Below are 20,031 nucleotides of genomic sequence, written 5' to 3' on the forward strand. Positions count from 1 at the left end.
TTGTTTTGCTTATGTGCATCAGTTAAAACCAAACCAAATAACATATTATTCAGTTATTCTGTTTATTTGAAAGAAAAAATATAATTCTCTTTTCACAAAGACCTTCAGTACAAGTACCCTGACCGGTAACACAAATGATACACAGGGGGAAAAAAAAAAGGATTGAAAAAAGCATACATAAGAAAACACTTATAAAATGAACACATGTCAACACACAATGAGCATTTTTTTAAAAAAAACATACAAATCACATCACGTTCACTCACAGGCAGATTTTAAAGGATCACATCACGCTCACATCATCACAGACGAGATGACGAGGAGGACGAGGATCCTGTTGAAGCTGCACATACACACGTCGATTTGCGCTTCACTCAGACTCAAAACACTTCTTTGTCATAACTGGTGTTGTATTAACAAAATAGCTTACCAAAGCAGAGCCAGCCAACCAGCAACAAGCTCACAGAGAAACTTCAGAAAATGTACACACAGAAAAAAACATTTCTTTTTAAAACCTTCTGATACAAAATACAACATAATACTGTAAAGAAAGACGCCTTAAAATAGGAGTCACCACATCCTATTATACAACACACAAAAACCCACTGAAGTGCATTTCATTTCACTTGCATGATTAGCACAATTTTGCATCACCAAAGTGCACACACCACAAAATGTTTGGAACCAAATAGCATGATTGATGAAAACTGTCTGTAAATGTGTTTGCTAATATGTAGCTGATGCATCGACTTGCATTATGTGTTTAAATGAAATAAAAGGCTCGCGTGACTGTGCGGCGCCAGATATCGGTGCAAACTGAGAGCAAATTTGCTGGATGTGGAGCGTTTGCTGCCAAGATGTTCTCATTAAAAATCATGCACTCAACAAAACAACACTGCCGCCAACGCCACTTTTGAAAGCAGTTTTTATTTATAATACAAATCGATGATAATCAACTCGTCCTTTCAGAGTAGGTCTCTTCTCTCTCTGTAGTTCTTGACTCAACACAGCAGAGGAGCAGTGCTAATGTTGCAGTATCGGGTCCATATGTGTCTCATTTGGAGGCAAAACTGGCCCTTCCCTTCGTGCTTCCATAGCATTGTGAGGCCGCACAATGTGAGGCCGCCATGATGAAGGTTCGTTGGAGATATAAACAAAATCCATACATGTTCTTCCTCTGAGAGCCTTGGACAGAGCCGATGTTGAAGAAGATGATCCAAATCAGGTAATCTGAGCTCTTCTTGGGAATGATTATGACTTTGGGCCATGAATGCTTGCAAGGCAGAGTGTTATAGTAATAACTGAGGAGGAGCTTTGGCACCGGATGAACCTCATCAAGGATTCTCTGATGTATGATCCTTGAGAGCTCAAAGCCCACATTTTGTAATATACTCTTCTGTTCATCTGTGACAATATACAGGATTCCCAGCTGCATTTGTTGTCCTGTATCAGTATCAGGTCCAAGACCTTAACTTTGGCCATTAGTATGTAAAAATGTGTCCATACGATAATATGGAGGAACCTGTAGCTTTAAAACACCTCGTTTATGTACAGTCTGTAGAGCATAGAGCAGAGGGGATTGTCATGTCGTTCTCTTAGGATCGATTCTCTCGATGCAGGAGCGAAGATCTGAAAATCAAACAAAACAGAACAAAGATAATCAGCCTTACAGTCTTAAATGGTTTGTCATATGTTACAGTTGAGGTGGTTTGATTGTAGAGTGTGTGTACGCTCACCGAAGAGACCTGCGACTATCTTTCTCCATGTTGTTCTCAGGTCCTTCACTCTCATATGATGCCAGATGCAGCTCTGTGGCGATAACACAAGACGAAGCGTAAATTAGTTTCATTTGTTTTCCTTCTTGATGGCAAGCAGCCATGCTACACATGGCATTTGTGTGATTAAAATGCAGAGAAAACTGCAAACTGACCGTCTTCGCTGAAGACAGGCGTGGTGACGAGGTACTGGAGGACGCGGCGGTCTCTGTCGAATGGACAAATCACCTGACGCCACACCAGGAACTCGCTCACCTGCTTTGCAAGCTCCCACAGTTTCTGTCGGTACACAGTGACAACAGACTTTATAGAACTCATCTTATTGGCTCATGAAGATACAGAAAATACACAAAAGGAGGATGTTGAGGGGAAACGTAATGCTCCTTTAAGCCACAGGGGGGGGACATTACATCAAATGTCAGGGCCTAAAATGTAACTGTGTCACTGTAACATAATTGTACAGTGAATGATCGTTTCTTATTGTGTTTAAATGAGCTCATAACACAGGTCTGTGTGTGAATGTTCATAATAACAATCAAGTCAAAGGCACAGACCACAACCTGATTCATTCAACAACTGAACGTGTCTCTTGAACTGTGGACTGACCTCAAAGTTGATGTGTCCGTTGGCCAGCCTGCTGGCACAGCCTTCATTCAGGAAGTAGATGTCTTTGATGAGGAGGCTGAAGAAAGGAATCACAATCTGGAGGAAAGAGGCAACAGTTGTCACTGACATTTTACATTTGGGACTTCAGTTTTTTGTCTGTCATCAAGAGTCATATGTGCTCTCTTACCTTCTCTTGACTGCTGTGTGCCGTCTCAGACCTCTGGGTGGCGCCACGGAGCGCAGTGCGGTAGTTGCTGAAGTTACTTGATGGGTCCATTTGGTGCTGAGTAAGGTAAGACAGAGGAGATATCGATCAAATTACAACATAAAATCTTCAATCCACTTGAACACGTGAATCAGTGACATGTGCATGTTTTCTCACCTCCAATATTTCGAACTTGTCGGTGTTGACTTTACTCCAGGTTTTCTTCAGTCTGGAAACAGGACTCATGTTCATCCCAGCTGAGAGACAGAAATGTAAGAAAGTAAGAACATGAGCAGACTGGACAGCTTCAGGCCACCACTAACTCAGTTTGTACGTCCTTAAACCATTTAGCGTTAGTCTAAACTCCAGCTGGCACTATATCTATTGACTTCACTGGATTTGATTATCGGCTGTTGGACTAAGACTAAGTGTCTTGTACTTCAAAAACAAGCAGTGACAAAGTGGTTTGTGAATTCAAGCGTAATGTTAATTACAGCTTTAAGTGGCGACCATTAAAATCATTTCAGAAATATCAAGCGCATTTAGCAGTATGTGATCTGTGTTGGATTTCCACTTTCTTTAATGTGTGCTGACACGGGTTGAAGCACCCTGGTGACTCCTCACATAATTTCCGAGAACGCACCTGTCAGTCAGACAGTGTGTGGGTTGTGTTTAATTGTCTGTTGATGAAAAGTGCGTTTCTGTAGGTTTTTCTCTTCTGTACTCACTGATGATGGCCATGAGGGAGTTGAAGTTGCCGATGTTGAAACACTCCTGAGCAACGTCAATGAAGAACTCTATGATCCGTGCTCGGTGTTTCTTCTTCACTGGCTGTAATGAGAACAGGAAGTGAATCAATGACTCGTCAATCACTTGCCATGAAATATATGCACAATTTTAACCTCAATGATTATTGTTAATATATGTTTTGGAGCACAATGAGCAAACTAGTAGAAACCATTTATTGGTTATGTTGCAGAAGAAGATTGAGCATTGTGAAAGTGAATCCTGCTGATGAACAACAAGAGCCCTGCTGTGTAAACAGGGACAGACTTCAGATTTACGAACTTCTTTAAGAACAACGTACCATACAGATCTCAGTGGCCACCAGGTAACTCAGTCTGTTGAACCAGTTGATGTAGGCCTCCAGGTTGCTGGTTTTACGCTTCCGGAAGAAACCCTAACAAACAGAAGGAGGGAGATGATGTGGTCAGAATCAGTCAAGACAAATTATGATTAATTATATGAAATGCTGCCGTATAATTATAGACATCCTAGAAATAATTCTATCAAAAAAAGAAATACAAGGAAACAGACTGCTGCTACTCTGTGATTTCCTTTGCAAATGGACCTTGACAGCCTTCACACCCACACAACCCGTGGAACCTGCACAGTGGAGCCTGTGACGTGTCTGTTGTTATTTCTATCTCCTTTACATCTGCTTTTGGTATTCTGTGAGACACTCAGTAGTGAACCTGCTCGCCGGAGGCGCTTTTGTATAAATAAACATTATAAAAGCATTGTATAAATAACCTTGACTTGGCCGTGGTGATGTAATCCCCGAGATTCATGGATCTATTAAATGCTTATACAACACTGGCAGCCCACTCCACTCAAAACTTCCCCTCTACACTTCAGGACCCCTTACGCTGACTCAACCGCTCTTTTACACAAAGTGGATCTTATATAAGTGGCGCAGCATCGGTGAGGGCCGAGATGCCGCGCGGCCACAAACAGCAGATGAAAGCTTGTTCTCGGCAGCGCTGATTGAAAACGACCCTTCAGCTGACTCACAGGACCACTTAGGAGGGAAAGAGCCCTTCAGATACACTTAGACATACACACAATGGCTCTCTCATACTGTGTTCGATGCATGTTCAAAAACCAAATTTAAAAAAAATAAAAGCTGCACATTTTCCCCAAATTTGCCAGGAGGACCTTTCATGTGGTTTCTAAAGCAAATTAACTTGAAGTGAAGCAGACCGCAAATTACACTGAGAGCGGACCCAAAATGAAGACACTTGAAATCAAAATAAGGAATGACTACAAACTGGGGCTTTTCTGTATCATTGCTTTTATGTTGATAATTATATAGACATGTCACCCATTGAAAGACTGCTTTAATCATTTACAAATCCTATTAATCAGCAACATAAAAAACAAGAAGGAAAAAGTAAACTAACAAATGTGTTTTCTGCTTGACTCAGGTCGTGATTCTGTTTAATGTCTTACTGTTTCCAAACGTTGTGATAGGGATCATACAATTCTGAAATAATCTGAGTGTTGGTGTTCAAAAACAGGCTGAACAACTGGAGAGAGAGAGATAATAAATGGCTTTCATTCAAACCCATTGTACCTTATGGTTCTCCAGAGGATCCTTCATGGCGAATGTCTGGATGAACTCCTCAGGGCCGATAAAACTCAGTCTGTCCTGAAGGCAGTGAAGAGGGAGAGAAAATGATCAGGATGACGATAACAGTATTATGTAAGAGGGAGATAATCAAGAAGACAAGGAGATGAATAAAAGATGAAGACGCAGAAGACCAAAAATGAGATTAAAGAGATGCTTGAGAAAACTGGATATGATGATAAAAAAATCTAATTTGTGTGGAAGGACAGCTATTACTGTAATAAGTGTTCATTACAAAAAAAAAAAAAACAACGAAACAAAAACCCACATTGACATCTTCTTGAAGGTGCAATACGTAAGAAGTGGCCACCGTTCAAATTCATAAAACAAATAGGGGGGCAGCAAAACCCCCTACCAACTGCTGCTAACTGTAGCTGCCCTTAGCTAGTTAGCTCAGTTAGCTGTGCAGTATGTGAGTATTTACACTGCTAGCACAGGATTTTTGGACCAGAATGGGCCAGAGCTAGCTGGTCAGGAGTTCATTTTTGAACGTTTTCAACTAAAATTCTTACATATTGCCCCTTTAAACATGTGCTCTAAGATGTGATTTTGAAGAACAGCACGAGTGAAAACAATCTGTCTTCATATAAAATTCCAGTTTTATTACTTTCTATATATGCTGTGAAGCAGGACAGACCACAAAAGGGGTTTATTGCAAAACAATAAAACCAAGAAATGACAATAACAGAAAAAAACTCAGTTTGTCAACACACAAGCAACTTAGCAGTTTACACATATTCATTGAGCCTATAAATGAGTGTTCTTAAACACAGCTCTTACACCACCAACATAATAAATTCACTAAATTTAGATGGGTATAAACCGCCTGTGGAGTAGTAACCACATGCCATAAAATCAACACATTTCATCAGAGAGGCAACAACAGATGGTTACACAGGACACTCCTGACAGAGTCCCAAATCTTAGCCCATCTCATGTCTTACCAGTTCGATGTGTGTGAGCTGCTGGGCGAGGATGAAGGCGTCCTCACACACGCTCATTACGTCGCTTCGCTGACCCGAGGCCTGTTTGCTTTTCAGAGAAGCGGGCCGCTCCATCGCCACGGTGTTGAGCGCAGCTACGGCCTCCTCGTACTGGCCGAGGGCAGAGAGGCGTTTGATCAGCCGCTGGGTCATCTGCTGCATGGCTCGCCAAGAGTACTGGAGACATGACACACACAGAACAAGTCATAAGAGTTGTTCCCACCTCATTTAGATTCTGTCATTAACCAGCTCAAAGTACACTTCAGATTGCAGCCATAAAAATTAAACTAGATTAATAGCTTGCAGCCATGCTATTTTCTGTCACTTTGGACGAAATGTAAACCAGTTTTGACATATTTGGCGAGGTTGTGGAGGTGCAGACTTGGACAGATTAGCTAAGAATCAGCTGTAGTTAGCTTTGGGCTAATGTTACATCCATTAAAGCAACATTATGTATATGAAGCTGTTATTTTAAGGTAAAAAAAAGTTATATAATGTTACTAGAAAATTGTTTTAAAATGAATCTACAGTAGATTTGACACTGACCTCATCTCCTCGGGCTACGTGGTGCGTCATGTCCTTGAGGCATCGCATCATCCTCTCGTCCCTGAAGTCGTACGGAAAAGTCTCCGTCCATTCGGTCAGCAGCTGCACCAGCTTGGGCGCCACCTCACGGAAACGGATCTAAAAGACATCATTTGGCACGTCAAGTGGCGCTGAAGCAGACATTCTATAATTTGACAGCATTTTTGAGAGTCATCTGTCAAGACAAAACCTTGTGACCTTTCTCAAACAGCACAAAATAAGCCAGTGTGGTCTGTCTTTGTATGCTGCCATTATTTGTGTGTTGGTTAACTATATTGTTCCCATTAAATGTGTTCCCTTCGTTTTTTGTTTCCCTGTTGTCGATTTGAACCCTCCCTGTCTCCTCTGGAATTCCTTTGCTCATGAAATAGTCAATAAATATTTTCACCCAAAAAAGAAATACAGAGGTTTGTATGTGTGTGGGAGAGTGAGTGTAACAGTGTTAAACTAGGTGTGAGTTTGTGTAGGAGAGAGGGTGAAATTCAGAGGATTAATTACACCTGTGTGTATGTGTGAACGTGTGTGAGTGTGTAAATCTGCCCACCTTATCCAGCAGGGCATCTCCGGACCGCTGCTGCTCCACACACAGGTGACAAACCCTCGTCATGAGCTCGTACGGGTGCAGGAAGAGGCGTGAACTCAGCAGGAAGGTGAACACGTACGACCTCTGATGATGAGGAAACAAAACAGCTCTCAGAGAAACAGGAGAAGAGAAGTAACCACTACAACTAAAACATTTAGAGCAGTTTACTGGTGCTTACATCAGGGTAGTAGTCGACTGTAGGAACCAGGTGCTGGATCAGCGCCTCAAGGGATGCTGAAACCAAACTGTTGTCATGGTAACACATCTCCCCATAGCTAGCGGTGACGCCGTGTGGGTAAATTCGGCCTTTTGCTGTGATGGAGTTGTTGCGACATGACTGCTCGCTGCCGCCGCTGCTGCCGCTGGTGTGGCGGTACGCACGTCCAGGACAGGAAGTGCTATGCTGTCTTGGGCTGTGGGGCTGCGGCGAGGAGTACGGGTTCTCCGACACGGCGTAGGTGCTGTTGTAATGATGCTCCTTCGTGGTCGAAGAGGAGACTGAGGAGCTGCGGTACGAACTGTGACGTTGCGGTATGTCGTATGGGTTTTCTGTGGAGGAATAGGCGCTGTTGTAGACGTTTTCCTTTGCGGGCTTTGGGCCAGTGCCGTTGCGGTACGGGCTGTGAGGCTGAGGATGGTTGTTGTTGTTGCTGCTGTAAGAGTTGAACTTCCCGGCATAAGGGGTCGTGGGAGGCATGATGACCTGTAGAAAAGACACCAGGAGGAGGTTATAGGACATATCAATAGAGAAGAAGAAATTGTAAACCCTTTTGTAATACCTTTAACATCAATGTATTTCATCACATAAATGCAAAAATCCTATTAAAAAAACCAAAGAGCAGAGTTGCTTAGTGATTTGCAACATTGCCCACAGCCATGTTTCCCTTCTTGTGACCACTTGCCATATTCATTACAGTATGTACTAAAGCTGCAACAATTAATCAATTATTATTGATCATATATGTTGATCATTTTCATTTAAGCAACAATATCAGGTATTTGCTGGTTGTAGCATCTTTAATGTAAAGATTTGCTGTATTCTTTGTCATTTATGGTAGTAAATGAAGAGTTTTAGGGTTTGGGACTGTTCTGACAAAATAATTAGTATTTTTCACCTTTTTCTTTTTCTACAGACTAAACAATTAATTGATTAATCTTAAAATAATCAGCAGATTAATTGAAAATGAAAATAATCTTTAGTTGCAGCCTTATTATGTATTTACTGGCAGCCTGAAGGGATAAAACTATTTCACAATAAAACTGTTGTGCAGAAGAACAGGTTTTGGATTTGTTCCCATCTCATTATTCATCTCATGACCCCTCATATTTATCTGACAACCTCCCTGGAAACCACTGACCTAAAACACTGAGATAATTAAAGGGATAGCAACCAAGCAAGTGTAGACAAAGTAATTTTGTCGCATAGTACTGATACTATGATACAATTAGGTAAAAATAAATAGTTTAAAAAAGCAGCAAGCATTCTTTCTGGTTTAAAATGATACTTTCTATCTACATTAGGCGTTCAAACATTGATATTCACTGCTGTTGAAAATGCTGCTGTGTAATAACCATCTTTCAGTCAACATTAGAAGCCACAGCACATTTTCCGAATCAAAAATCATGACTACAAATGTCTGCTGTAGTTTCCCTGATGTGTTACTATGACACAACCCTCCTTCACTCCCTGGGAATGTTTTCTTGCTGTGTTTGCATGTTGTGTAAATATCTGTTCGAGGACTCGATCACGCAACCCAGAGACTTAGACACGTCTGTGGAAGTAATAATTACACTTAATCACATAATTTCACCCCTCCTCTGTTTACCGTTTTGGCTCTGAACTGTTGAAAGATGCCTGTTGCGCGATCCACTTTCCCTAAATCTTATTTGTTAGTAAGAAAAATTACCAAATGGCTTTTTAACACTGATTTTTCTCCACCATCTCCTGTTTTATCACATTCCTGAGGCAAATTTTTTTGGCATCAGCGCTGTATAAGGAAAAAAATAGGCCAACAGATGGAGGATCTCGAGACAGCAATGATCTTTTCTGTCTTAATGGTGTAGATAATTGGATCTGAGGTAGGTAAGCTGATCCCAGATCACCACCAAGGCGTGCTTTAACTCTGGAGCCATCTTTATCCTGCTACTGTTGTCTGTCTAGGAACCACATGCCAAGTCGCACACACACACACACATACACACACACACACACACACTTACACATGTGCCACACACAGCGACGTATACACATGCACGTACACTGTGCCAGAAAACAAAACCCTGCACGACTCCAGCAGACTTTTGTTTGTCCATCACAGCGCCGACAGAGGAGTGTCTGCCTGAGCCAACATCTTACACACACACACACACACACACACACACACACACACACACACACACACACCCTTGTCCACCATGGCGCCTAGCCCCACGCGGGTATAATCCAAACACACACACATGTCACACATAAACAAATGATGGCTTGAGTGACAAACACACACACACACACACACACACACACACACACACACACACACACACACACACACACACACACACACACACTCCACAGCGCCTGGCGTCATGCCAGTGTAAGCCAGTCCAGTGCCAGCCCCTCTTCTGAACTCTGTGATCTCCGCCTGCTGTTTTCCTTCTAACTCAGTTAAAAGATTACGGTGGCTTTACCTTCCTAAAGTTACACTATGCTTTCTGGAGCAGCGCGGCTTGAGATAAGAATCCACTGTGTGATATTTACTCCAGTTTGAATGCTGTTTTTTTCTGTCTCCAAGCTTGTGTTTGCATTGAAAGGTGACACACATGGAAAACACCGTCTAAAAATTTAAAAACCAATCTGAGTTTTTCCAGTCAGACTTCCTGAAAAGTTGACCTCTGGATAGTCTGTGGCTTCCATGCTGCAGCACTGAAATTTTACTCGCTCTAAATCATAGGTTGGACTCGCCATGGACGACTTAATGATGACGTTGGGAGCATAATTTCATATTGAGAGCATTGTCTAAATTCTCTTGTTTGTAAACTTTGAGAAATTGCAGCCTTACACTGGGGTTTGATGTGGTGGTTCAAATACAGGAAAGGGCAGAAATGTACAGTTTTGTTAGATCATGGTCCCAACAATACCACAAGAATACATTTGCATGTGTGCAGGGTTTGTTCAAGTGCTCAACTTTTCAAAAAATAAGATTCTTAAAGCTTTTTTCCTTTCACTGGCATCAGTTTTGTAATGTGGCACAACAGACAATATCTCCTGTGATGACAAATGGCATGTGGTGCCTGAAATGTCATAACCCAGTTCATCAAAAGGTTAAAAATAATTGAATGTTTGATGGAGCTGAAGCCAAAATATCATCTGCCAAAGGATTTAAACCAGTGGAATTTGTCCGAACTGCTTTAAAGGTGCATTATGTATGAAGTGGCCACCTGTAAAATTCATACTCCAACCAATCAATCAGTACCCGCTAACTGCTAACTGTGGCTGCCATTAGCTTGTTAGCTCAGTTAGCTGTGCAGCTAGTAGTCCTATCAGTCAGTGCCCACCCGAGGAGGCCTGAGCTATACAATTGGACTATACCATTTTGGGGTACAAAGTGGTACTCGACAAGAAGGGCTGGCGTTAGCCGGTTAGCATGTTAACTTCAGGAAATAACTCTGAAGCTAAGCACATAGACGTCGTTGACATAATGTCAAAACTGTTATTCTTCACGTTCTGTTGATAATATTCATTTTTGAATGTTTTAAAGTAAAATTCTGACATGTTGTAATAAAGAGACAACATAATTTGGTGGTTTCAATGGATGTGACTGCTGTCAATTATCTTACGGCACATGAGCACCTTTTCTGTCTTTGTCCAGCTTTAGTTTCAGTGTCCAATACGAGTTTGAAAGCATCGTTAGGGTGTTTGAATAAACTGATTAAAGGAAAGCCTGGTTTTGCTGCTGGACTAGCTTCCTTCTTAGATCCCTGCAGATTAACTTCACTCCAGTTGGTTCCAGAGCTGAAAACAACCTAAATCTTTCAACCTGAAGCAGACCATTTTTTTCCCCCTAAATCACATAATGTGGTTTTAAAAAGGTACACCCAGCTATGCTGAGGCCGGTTATAACAGGCGGGGGAGAACGAGGGGGAGGTGTTCAACAATAGAGGTATTATCTATCCTGTCATGGCATTAACAGCCACACAAAGACCCCCAGGAAGAGATCAGAGCAGATCACAGCAGATCAGACACACACAGCAGCTTTCACAAACTCTGCTTGCCGTCGTCAGGCCATATGACGCCCTGCCTGTGCATGAAGCAAGGCTGGGATCATTTTCACATCAGTCAAACCATTAAAGCAGACTTTGTCATTCTTTGGAAAGGTGTGAACTCTTATTATACCCTGACAGGCGTCATCTACTCTGAGGTAACGCGCCATAAAGCCACCAGTTTTATTTGCCCAGTGCAATAAAGGTAGACTTGGTGGCTTCAGTAAAGGAGCATATCGAAACTCTCATATTGATGTAAGCTGATATATCTGCACGTGGCGCTAGGACCTCAAGGTCAGCTCTCATTTAGTGCAAGGAATACATGCACAGCACACATACAGACTATTAAAAACAACAGTATAATCATGGATTGTTGTGTGCAAGCACTCTGCAGCTGACCTGGTCAGTCTAAATTGTCCTTATTGAAAGCCAATTGACCCCGGTAAGCGTCTATGTACTCACTGACCTAATAATAGTTGGTCCTGAAACCCCCCGATGCTTCACCACAACAGGAGCTAAAAGGAACAAGAGAAGATGTGTTTGCAAAGACTCCTGCTTTTTGTGACATCTAATTAAATTGGAAGCCTTAAAGCAGGACATGTGGCTAGGAAACAATTCAACATTAGTGTCTTTCCACAGTGAAATTGTCATAAGCATCTGTGAAGCACTATGAAGTTACATAAACTACTAATTCAGGGCTCTAGACTAACTTTATCAACCAATAATACACTTACACTTAAACTTAATTTCTTAACACATTATGTAATTGATCGCAAACAGGAATGAGCGTGAAAACACATCAGAGCACAGGCAACAAAAAAATGATGATAACCAAAATAGTCACACCCTGGAGCCCTGTAATTAATTTGTTGTGATTGGGATATTCTGTTCATATTGCTCAGTTTATGGGCAATTTAATCTATTCCAAATGGCTCCATAATCTGCAGTAAAATATGGATACCAAGCCCCTTCAAATGCACTAACTTGTGTAAAGTTCACAATACAGGTTCATACAATGTGGTGTGAGAGCAAAGCAGCTGATAACAGGACGTGTAAAACAATTTATCAGAGTAGTAAAAGGTCAATCTAATCCAATGTTATCTTTGTTCTACTTTGCACTTTATGCACTTTGGCACTAATAAGTCGCAGCACGTATGGAGTGTGAGGGAAACCCTTCACAGTCAGCCTTATTCGTCACAATAAATGAGGTTAAAGTCCAGGCGCGTATCACTTACTCGTGGTTTTACACGTACAAGAGTTAACCCTTTAAACAGCTTACTACCATACACACAAATCCCACAAGATGATGTCAGTAATTTCAACAGAGCACCTATACCAAAGAAAAACAAGGAAAGTGAGCTCACATTTAGTCAATCCATTTTTCTCTGGAAGGAGCGCCTCCTCACTCCCAAACTTGTGATTTGTTACTTCCTGTAGGTGGAGAACTGTCACCTACGTCAAATGATATGAATCTGTGACACATAAAAGTTTGGAATGGGGACAGTCTGGTCTTGATATTGTTTTGATGCAGTACCTCACACGTTGCCTGCTGAAATGTTTCCATTCTATCAGACCTGACTAACTCACCACACCTTGTTGGCAAATGAATTATACTCACGCAAATCATAGTTCTAATTAACTCTGCTACCTCTCACTGAGAACCACCTTACTTAGGTTAGTTTTGACATTGTGACACCTATGTAGATCTATTGTGTTGCAGAGATATCTACTGAAGTTAGCATGCTATCCAGCTAGCCCTAGCCTGTCCTGGTCCCAAGCTCATGGGCTAGTGGTACAAACATCATCACTTCCCCTGTGCTCCGAGCTGCCAGGCCTGAACACAAGCTGTGCGGCTAACTGAGCTAAATAGCTAACGGCAGCTACAGTTAGTTAGCAGCAGTAAGCGTTTACTCTAGTGATACGCTTAATCGCTTACTATATGAAATGTCAAGAAAATTGTGAAAAATGCTCATCACAATTTCCCGAAGCCCAAAGTGACGTCTTCAAATTGTTTCTTTTGTCCAACCAACAGTCCAAAACCCAAAGACTCCTCATTCATTACCATAAATTACAAAGAAAAACAGCAAATTCTTACCAGGGCTCCAGGGTGTGAGTATTTTGGTTGCACATGCGCACAAAAATCTGTCAAGTACAGCTAAGCATTTTCATTGGTTGCACCAGTGCGCCCAAACATCAAGTTATTTATCGTGGGGTTTCATTAAACAACTGAGGTTATCGCAAAATCTTATTGCATGTGCAGTGATCTACTTGAAGAAAAACATGCATTTGCACCTTTATTCCTGTTTCCAATCATTTACATTATGCATTGTTCTTTCTTTTTTTATGTATTATTAGGTGCACCTGAATCATGTACTGGTGCATCTTAATGAAAACGTTAGGTGCACCAGTGCATATCTAATATAAAAATAGCTGGCTATTTATTTTCTTTCAATCAACTAACCAATTATTTCACTAATCATGCACCTCTTCTGGACTGCTGATCAATCAAACCAACAAGACATTTGAGCATTTTTCTCCATTTTCTGACACTTTTAGATCAAATTAGAAGTGTTAGTGTACCCATTCTTCTGTCCAGTTAGCTGTCTCTTCTTCTCTATTTAAGAACATATGAATAAACAGCTGAACACAAGCATCCGCTGACATGTAATTTTGTTCTAGTTGGCAGCCCACTGCACACCCATAATCACAGTTCTGACTCTGCAACCTCATCACCACCAGACTTCGAGCGTCATCATCACCTGACCAAATGGGCCAAAACCAAAGTAGGAAAACACCGCAGAGCTCAAACAAACTGCTCCACTTCACGCTCGAGTAAGCGTACGGGGTCAGACGAGGCCTGCGGCCGCTGTCAAAACACCAGACTGCAGGACCCGCTGACCAGTTTATAAAACCTGCACCTGCTGAACTGAATCTGATAGACAGGCAAACAGAGCCGGAAACAGACTCCATGTTCAGATTGGCTGGAGAGATACGTGGAGTACAATTCACCCACGGATGGTCCTGTTTTTCATCTTTTAGTCCCACACACACACGTTGCATTCAAGCTTGCGTTGCTTTGTGTGTAGGCGCCACACATACGTACACACACACACCCACAGTGTTTTAAAAGGACGGAGGCACAGGGACACTGTGCCAACTAGGCACAGACACACACCTGTCCCTTGTATGATCTGGTAGGCTAGTACAGTATTAACCTAGAGTCAGAAAGGATAAAGACACATTATCTCCTCTGCTTCTGGGATACAATAAATCTAAGCTCTCTCACACAGACACACACATATTTTCTATTGTCGATGCATCTACACATCCCACAAACCACTGCCTCACAGCACAACAGGAACAAGATTAAAGTTGGAAAAACAACTGCACTTGATTGTTTTTAGACCAGCTGAAACCTCAAATGTTGCCTGTGCTCCTCAGACTGCCTTTGTGTTAATTATTAAATGAGTTAAACCATTTTATTGAGGTCTATTCAAGCAGCCTGTCACGTTACCTTGCAAAGTAAGAGAGGGAACCGAGGCGATCATTTCAGCTAAGTTAAGAGCCTGTTGGTTTATATATAGAGGTGTGGAGGGAATAAAGCTGTTTAAAGTCTGTTTTGGCCAGAAGTACACACACTTTCTCTCGGTCTTTTTTCTTTTCCCAGCAGACACATACACAATCTGTTATTCTCTCCCCTCTCTCCTACACACACTCACACACACACACACACACACACACAGGCCACCATGCCTGGTCTACATTATGGGCTTCTGACTGAGTCATAACACTGTAAAAGTAAGAGCTGACTGTGAAAAACGCCATGCTGTGTAACCACAGCCCCATCACAGGTGCTGGTGAGTAAGGTTTGTTTGTGTCTGACAGCCAGCCTAATTATAAACCCACATGGGTGGTAAACAATAACAACAACAGCAAATGGAGCAAAGAGGAAGAAAAAAAGACATCGGGGAGGATCATATTAGCATTGTTTTCTAAGTATTACAAAACTGAACAGAAGCTATGGTCGTTTTAGAGAATAACGTCTCATTTGCATCGATGCTCATAGCTACTTAAAATGAAATTAAAACCCTATAAACGTAATTTTATGGCTATAAACCTTAATTTTGTGTCGTAAAATGTCTTATTATCATCCTATTAAACCTCTCCAGGAGATACACGTCAGATTTTAATACAGCCGTAATAGTTTTTGCGGGCATGAAGCTCATTCAAACAAGAATAAAGTTCCTATAAATACCACCACCATCCACACCCTCCACTTACCTCGTATGCGATGCAGCTCAGTGTCCGAATGCAGTTTCTTTCAGTTGACAAATAAACGAGACTATCCCAAACTCTTTGTAATCTCCGTTCCGGTTACAGCTGCACGGTCAAACACTCACACAAGTCTGTCAGCAGTGTGTCTGCTCCGCGCTCTCCTCCATTGTGCGTCTGCTCCTGGTGGCTGAGTCAATTTGAACCAGCAGCGCCGTAATGAGCCTCAAAGCGAGGCGTATTCAAATGACTTCCATAGAGCCGGGAAAACCGGCCAATCGCAGCACGGGGGCGGGGGCCTCTGGGGGCGGCGCGGGCCAATCGCGGCGGAGGAGTCGAAAAATCGAAATCTCCGGAGATTCTGATTGGCTGGCTCACCGTTCGTCGAGGTTCTTTCTTTTCAACCGCAGCCAGGAGCAGTGAATGTTTTTGTTGGAGAGCTGGAATATGGAAGGTGTAAGGTTTCCCCCCGGAATGTGGCCGTGTGTGTGGCTGTAAGTTAGTCTCAGTGAGTTAAAAAGCAAGAGTTTGTTAGAGTATAAGTGTATAAGCTGGTTTATTCAGTATTTATTAAAGGTTCGTCTTGTGAATGATGTCATGAGGCACATGAAAATAAGCTAGCTATTCTAAAGCTATCAGCTAGAAAGATGATGCTGATGTAAGGAATAGCAGTCCTGCAGCATATTGTAGCATTGTTTTTGCATTTACTACAAAATATTTTTTTCATACCTATTGTAGGTTGCTTTTCAGCATCAAGGCTGCAGTGGGAGGATGGCATCTTTAAATTTGCTCCAATTCAGGTCATTCTTGCCAGTGAACATTTTGTTGGCTTGAAGCTGCCTTGATTTAATTAAAGAATAAGTTCACCCGAAAAATGAAATTTCAGACAGTATACTGCAAGAGCTCAGTGGAAAGTTGGGTGAAGTTTCGTAGTCCACAAAAAATATTTTGGTAGCTTCACAGCGAAAAAAGCATGGCAGCATTCTTCTAAACAACTTATGTAGATGGGGACTTGTTTTAAAACATGGAAAAACAACTTAAAAAAAAACTTAAAATGGCTCCATACAGCTCACTTGGTGTAATCCAAGTCTCCTGAAGCCCCAAGATCCCAAATTGATTTGAAAAGACATTGACGTTTAGACCTTTAACGCCCGGCCGGGCTGGGGTGTGTGCTAGCATTTTTTGCTTAGCAGCTGCAGTGAAGATTTCAGCTTAAAAAAGGATGCAGATAACCTCTTCAAGTCAAACTAATTTATTTGGCCACTAGTGGGTAGTGGAGCAAACTGAAAACACCTCTGACATATGATATCCTTGATATCAGTGTTGTTGGTAGCGTCCAAGATTTCAGAGCTTGTTTATAACACTTTTATTGAGCCACACACCACTTCAACATACAATGTTTGTGTGTAAAGGTGCAGCATAACAAACTCGAACCGCATTAGGTAATTTATACCAGACTGGTGGTCACAGTTAATTATACCTGGTCATAGCTGTTTCTTGCAAGACCGACCTGTAACTGTATGTTGCTAAACCTTTAAACTGTACCTGACTTTGAGTAAATCTATAATCACAGTTATTTACTCTCAGCTGTACTGTGTACATTATTCAACACAGTGGGCATTAAAGGCAAAGTGGTAATTTACAGGATTTTTTATTTACAGGAACTGCATTAATTACATGTTGCATTAACTTTATCTTCAGGAATTAAGAAAACTAGTCTGACGACATTATCTGGTGGGGGTTTGTAAGGATTTCACAAGCCCACATAGTTGGAGAAATTACTCAACCCATAACACAGTTATCCTTAAATTGAAGTGAAAACAAGAAGATTATCTAATTTAGGTTTTCATGTAACAACAGGAGTATGTACAGTAAATCCTGCTCTGTGTGTGCAGTGTGGGTCGTTGTAGGCACAGGCAGGGTTAAAACAACAGGTTTTTACTCTGTCAGAGTATAAAAACACACCTCATCTCTTTCTCTAAATGTTTAGAATACACTCTAAATATATATACTATTCTGCCTCCAACAGTCTAATTTCCTCTGAAATATGGTAATTAAAGCAAGGTGGGTGCACACCATTCCCACCCCCTCATCTACCACTGCACCGCTGCCATCCACCTCAGCACAGTCCTGTCCTTTTCATTGCATAAACATCCAATTACATAAACACAGCGTTAGACTTACACTACGGGCCCTGAAGTTGTGGGCGGCGCTCATTTTTTGATCACTGACGCCTCTTACATTCTGACACATCACCGTTCAGGCGAGAATAGCTGATCTCTGAGTCTTTTAGGCTGCAGGGTTTTCTCGTCAATAACCCAACTCCTACACCAGGCTCCCAAGTGCACAGCTTCCGGATGCGCTCGGCCATGTGTGGATCACAAATGCGTGCAAACACCAAGTACGCCCATACACACCATGCACACGCATCTGCTTCCGGTGGTGCTTGTGCTTGTCCATGGCGACGCTCTGGTGAGGGCCCTCATGAGATTTTTTATTTTTTTTGATTGGCTGCATGACGCCCACAGCTGCTTTTGAGGGAGACTTCCTGTCCGAGTGGCATATGAAATCAAGGATGTCAATGTAAATAAGATAAACCACTATGACGTTAGCACCATCCCCATTAGCCAAACAGTTGTTTTATGGATGTATTTGGCATACAGTTACTTTCTTTTTATCCCACATTTTGTCACATTGTCTCTACTTTGTTCTCACCTGTCTCCTTCTGCTGAAATCTTGGAGACTAGTAGACAAGTATTAAATTAAAAAAAGTTCAGACTTTCTGAAAAACATCTTATGTAACCCTTAAGACATTTAGAAACTATTTATCAATGACAGTAGAATTGGTCTGGCCTTAAATGTTTCCCAAACAGAGCAAAAGAAAGAATTATCTCTTTTGAGTATGACTTTAACACGAGAGAATGGAACGGAGAAACAGGAGGGAAACATCCTGCAGGTCTCAAACCTATGCCACATGGTTCCAGAGGCTTAATTGGTTAAATGAAAAGGTGGTTTAATTGAGTTAAGGATGATTTCTGCTTCTCGTCTGCACACATTGTCACGTTCTGACGACCGTTAAGGGAAAGAACATCATGAAAAACTAATCTGTGCCCTGTGTAAATGCACAGAGCTGATGTGAAAGTGTTTAGTGTGAAGGTCATGTTGTTTAAGTTCTGTATTTATGGAAACCACTCATCATCTTGCCTACAGGTCTCTCTCCTACACACACACGCAAACACAGATAACGTAAGAGATGTTTCTCATTTTCACATTATTCATCAGAATTACTTAAGCAGATACTGAATTCATCATCAGGAGAAACTGGGAAAGTAGCAGTCTTGTCCTTAGTTCTTTGTTGCATGACAACATATACTGTGAGGCCAATGTTTCTGTAGTGAAATCTGATGCAGTCCAATTGTATATTGACTACAAGTAACCTAAAATTAGACATTAAGTAAAAACAGGCATAGTTTAGTCATAATGCACCCGTCTCTTGCCTCGTCTTATGCAGGTTTAAGTGGATGACTTTTCCAGGGCACAGGCCCTAGATTAAACACTAACTTATTTATATGTCTCAGTATTATCTGAGAGTAAATTCAATAGACTGGATAGTAGGAAATTCAGGATGACACTCAACAGCCATCTTGGCAGGTTTTTGAGCAATGAAATATTGTATTACAGAGATATTAGACATTGCAAAATTGATCATCTTTGAGAACTATGACTCACTTCAGATGAAATCATGTAGAAGATCATGGGGGAAAAAGGGAACACTGGTGTATGTTACCTGACGTCAACTGTAAGTAAACTATACAGGGGATTAAACCTTTTATAATTACAAGTATATTAGCTACACCAGTATGATCAAATACACTATGATAACTTTATCATGGTTATCATATTAAAGTGGATATAATTAATGTTTTTATATTAAGAAAATATCACATGACAACTTATATGTGAAAGGAGACCCTCAAGGAGAATTCCCTTCATTGTTTTGGTTTTCTGGCCTCCAACTTTCCCTCTCTGGCTCACTTTCACCTCTCTCAAAGTGTAATTTTCGGCTGCAGCAGGCAGTTGTTGTTAACGAAAACCCTATAAACCTACCCTGTAACCTATCTCTAACACTAACTGCTTGGACTGACAAAGTTAGCAACTAGCTAGTGGAACATTTAGCAGCTAAAGCACTAGGTATTTCATTCAGGAGTTGGTGGAGAACAAAAACAGAGCTAAAAGCAGAGTAAATATTGGACCTACATGTTTGTCTTTGTCTGCTGGATGTGTAAATAAGCAACTGATTGCTAACAAGTTCAACATATCAACCTAAAAGGTGATATAATGTTGGTGTTGTATAT

At 41.4% G+C, this 20,031-nt stretch overlaps 2 protein-coding genes across 3 annotated transcripts in view; one reads left to right on the forward strand and one right to left on the reverse strand.

Moving 5' to 3' along the window:
* Positions 1–43: 43 nt before the first annotated feature.
* Positions 44–15,875, reverse strand: LOC311275257 (ras-GEF domain-containing family member 1B-B-like). 2 transcript variants are annotated; one of them, XM_084383624.1, is made up of 14 exons: positions 15,686–15,875; positions 7,326–7,850; positions 7,109–7,231; positions 6,526–6,663; positions 5,941–6,156; positions 4,943–5,017; positions 3,674–3,766; positions 3,315–3,417; positions 2,764–2,843; positions 2,569–2,664; positions 2,382–2,477; positions 1,931–2,054; positions 1,737–1,809; positions 44–1,629 (listed from the first exon to the last, which is right to left on the reverse strand). In XM_084383624.1, the coding sequence occupies exons 2-14, from the start codon at positions 7,842–7,844 to the stop codon at positions 1,596–1,598; spliced, it is 1,770 nt and encodes a 589-aa protein (XP_084239750.1). In that variant the 5' UTR covers positions 7,845–7,850; positions 15,686–15,875; the 3' UTR covers positions 44–1,595. The 2 variants fall into 2 exon arrangements, with proteins under 2 accessions (XP_084239750.1, XP_084239751.1); XM_084383625.1 differs by lacking the exon at positions 15,686–15,875 and adding an exon at positions 11,871–11,921.
* A 191-nt stretch (positions 15,876–16,066) lies between these two features.
* The window catches only part of LOC311275060 (chondroitin sulfate proteoglycan 4-like), a gene marked incomplete at its 5' end in the record, with an annotated part of 39,303 nt that continues 35,338 nt past the window's right edge, over positions 16,067–20,031 (forward strand). Inside the window, one exon of the mRNA XM_084383252.1 lies at positions 16,067–16,170. The remainder of the gene's footprint in view (positions 16,171–20,031) is intronic.

Source organism: Pagrus pagrus (genome assembly GCF_965226575.1).
Source record: "Pagrus pagrus genome assembly, chromosome: 19".
Taxonomy (NCBI): domain Eukaryota; kingdom Metazoa; phylum Chordata; class Actinopteri; order Spariformes; family Sparidae; genus Pagrus; species Pagrus pagrus.

Coding starts and splice junctions, on each gene's coding strand:
- LOC311275257 (XM_084383624.1), bottom strand. CDS start 7,844: ATGCCTCCCACGACCCCTTATGCCGGGAAGTTCAACTCTTACAGCAGC. Junction 6,157..6,525: donor ACGTAGCCCGAGGAGATGAG/GTCAGTGTCAAA, acceptor TCATGTCTCCAG/TACTCTTGGCGAGCCATGCA. Junction 1,810..1,930: donor GCCTGTCTTCAGCGAAGACG/GTCAGTTTGCAG, acceptor TTATCGCCACAG/AGCTGCATCTGGCATCATAT.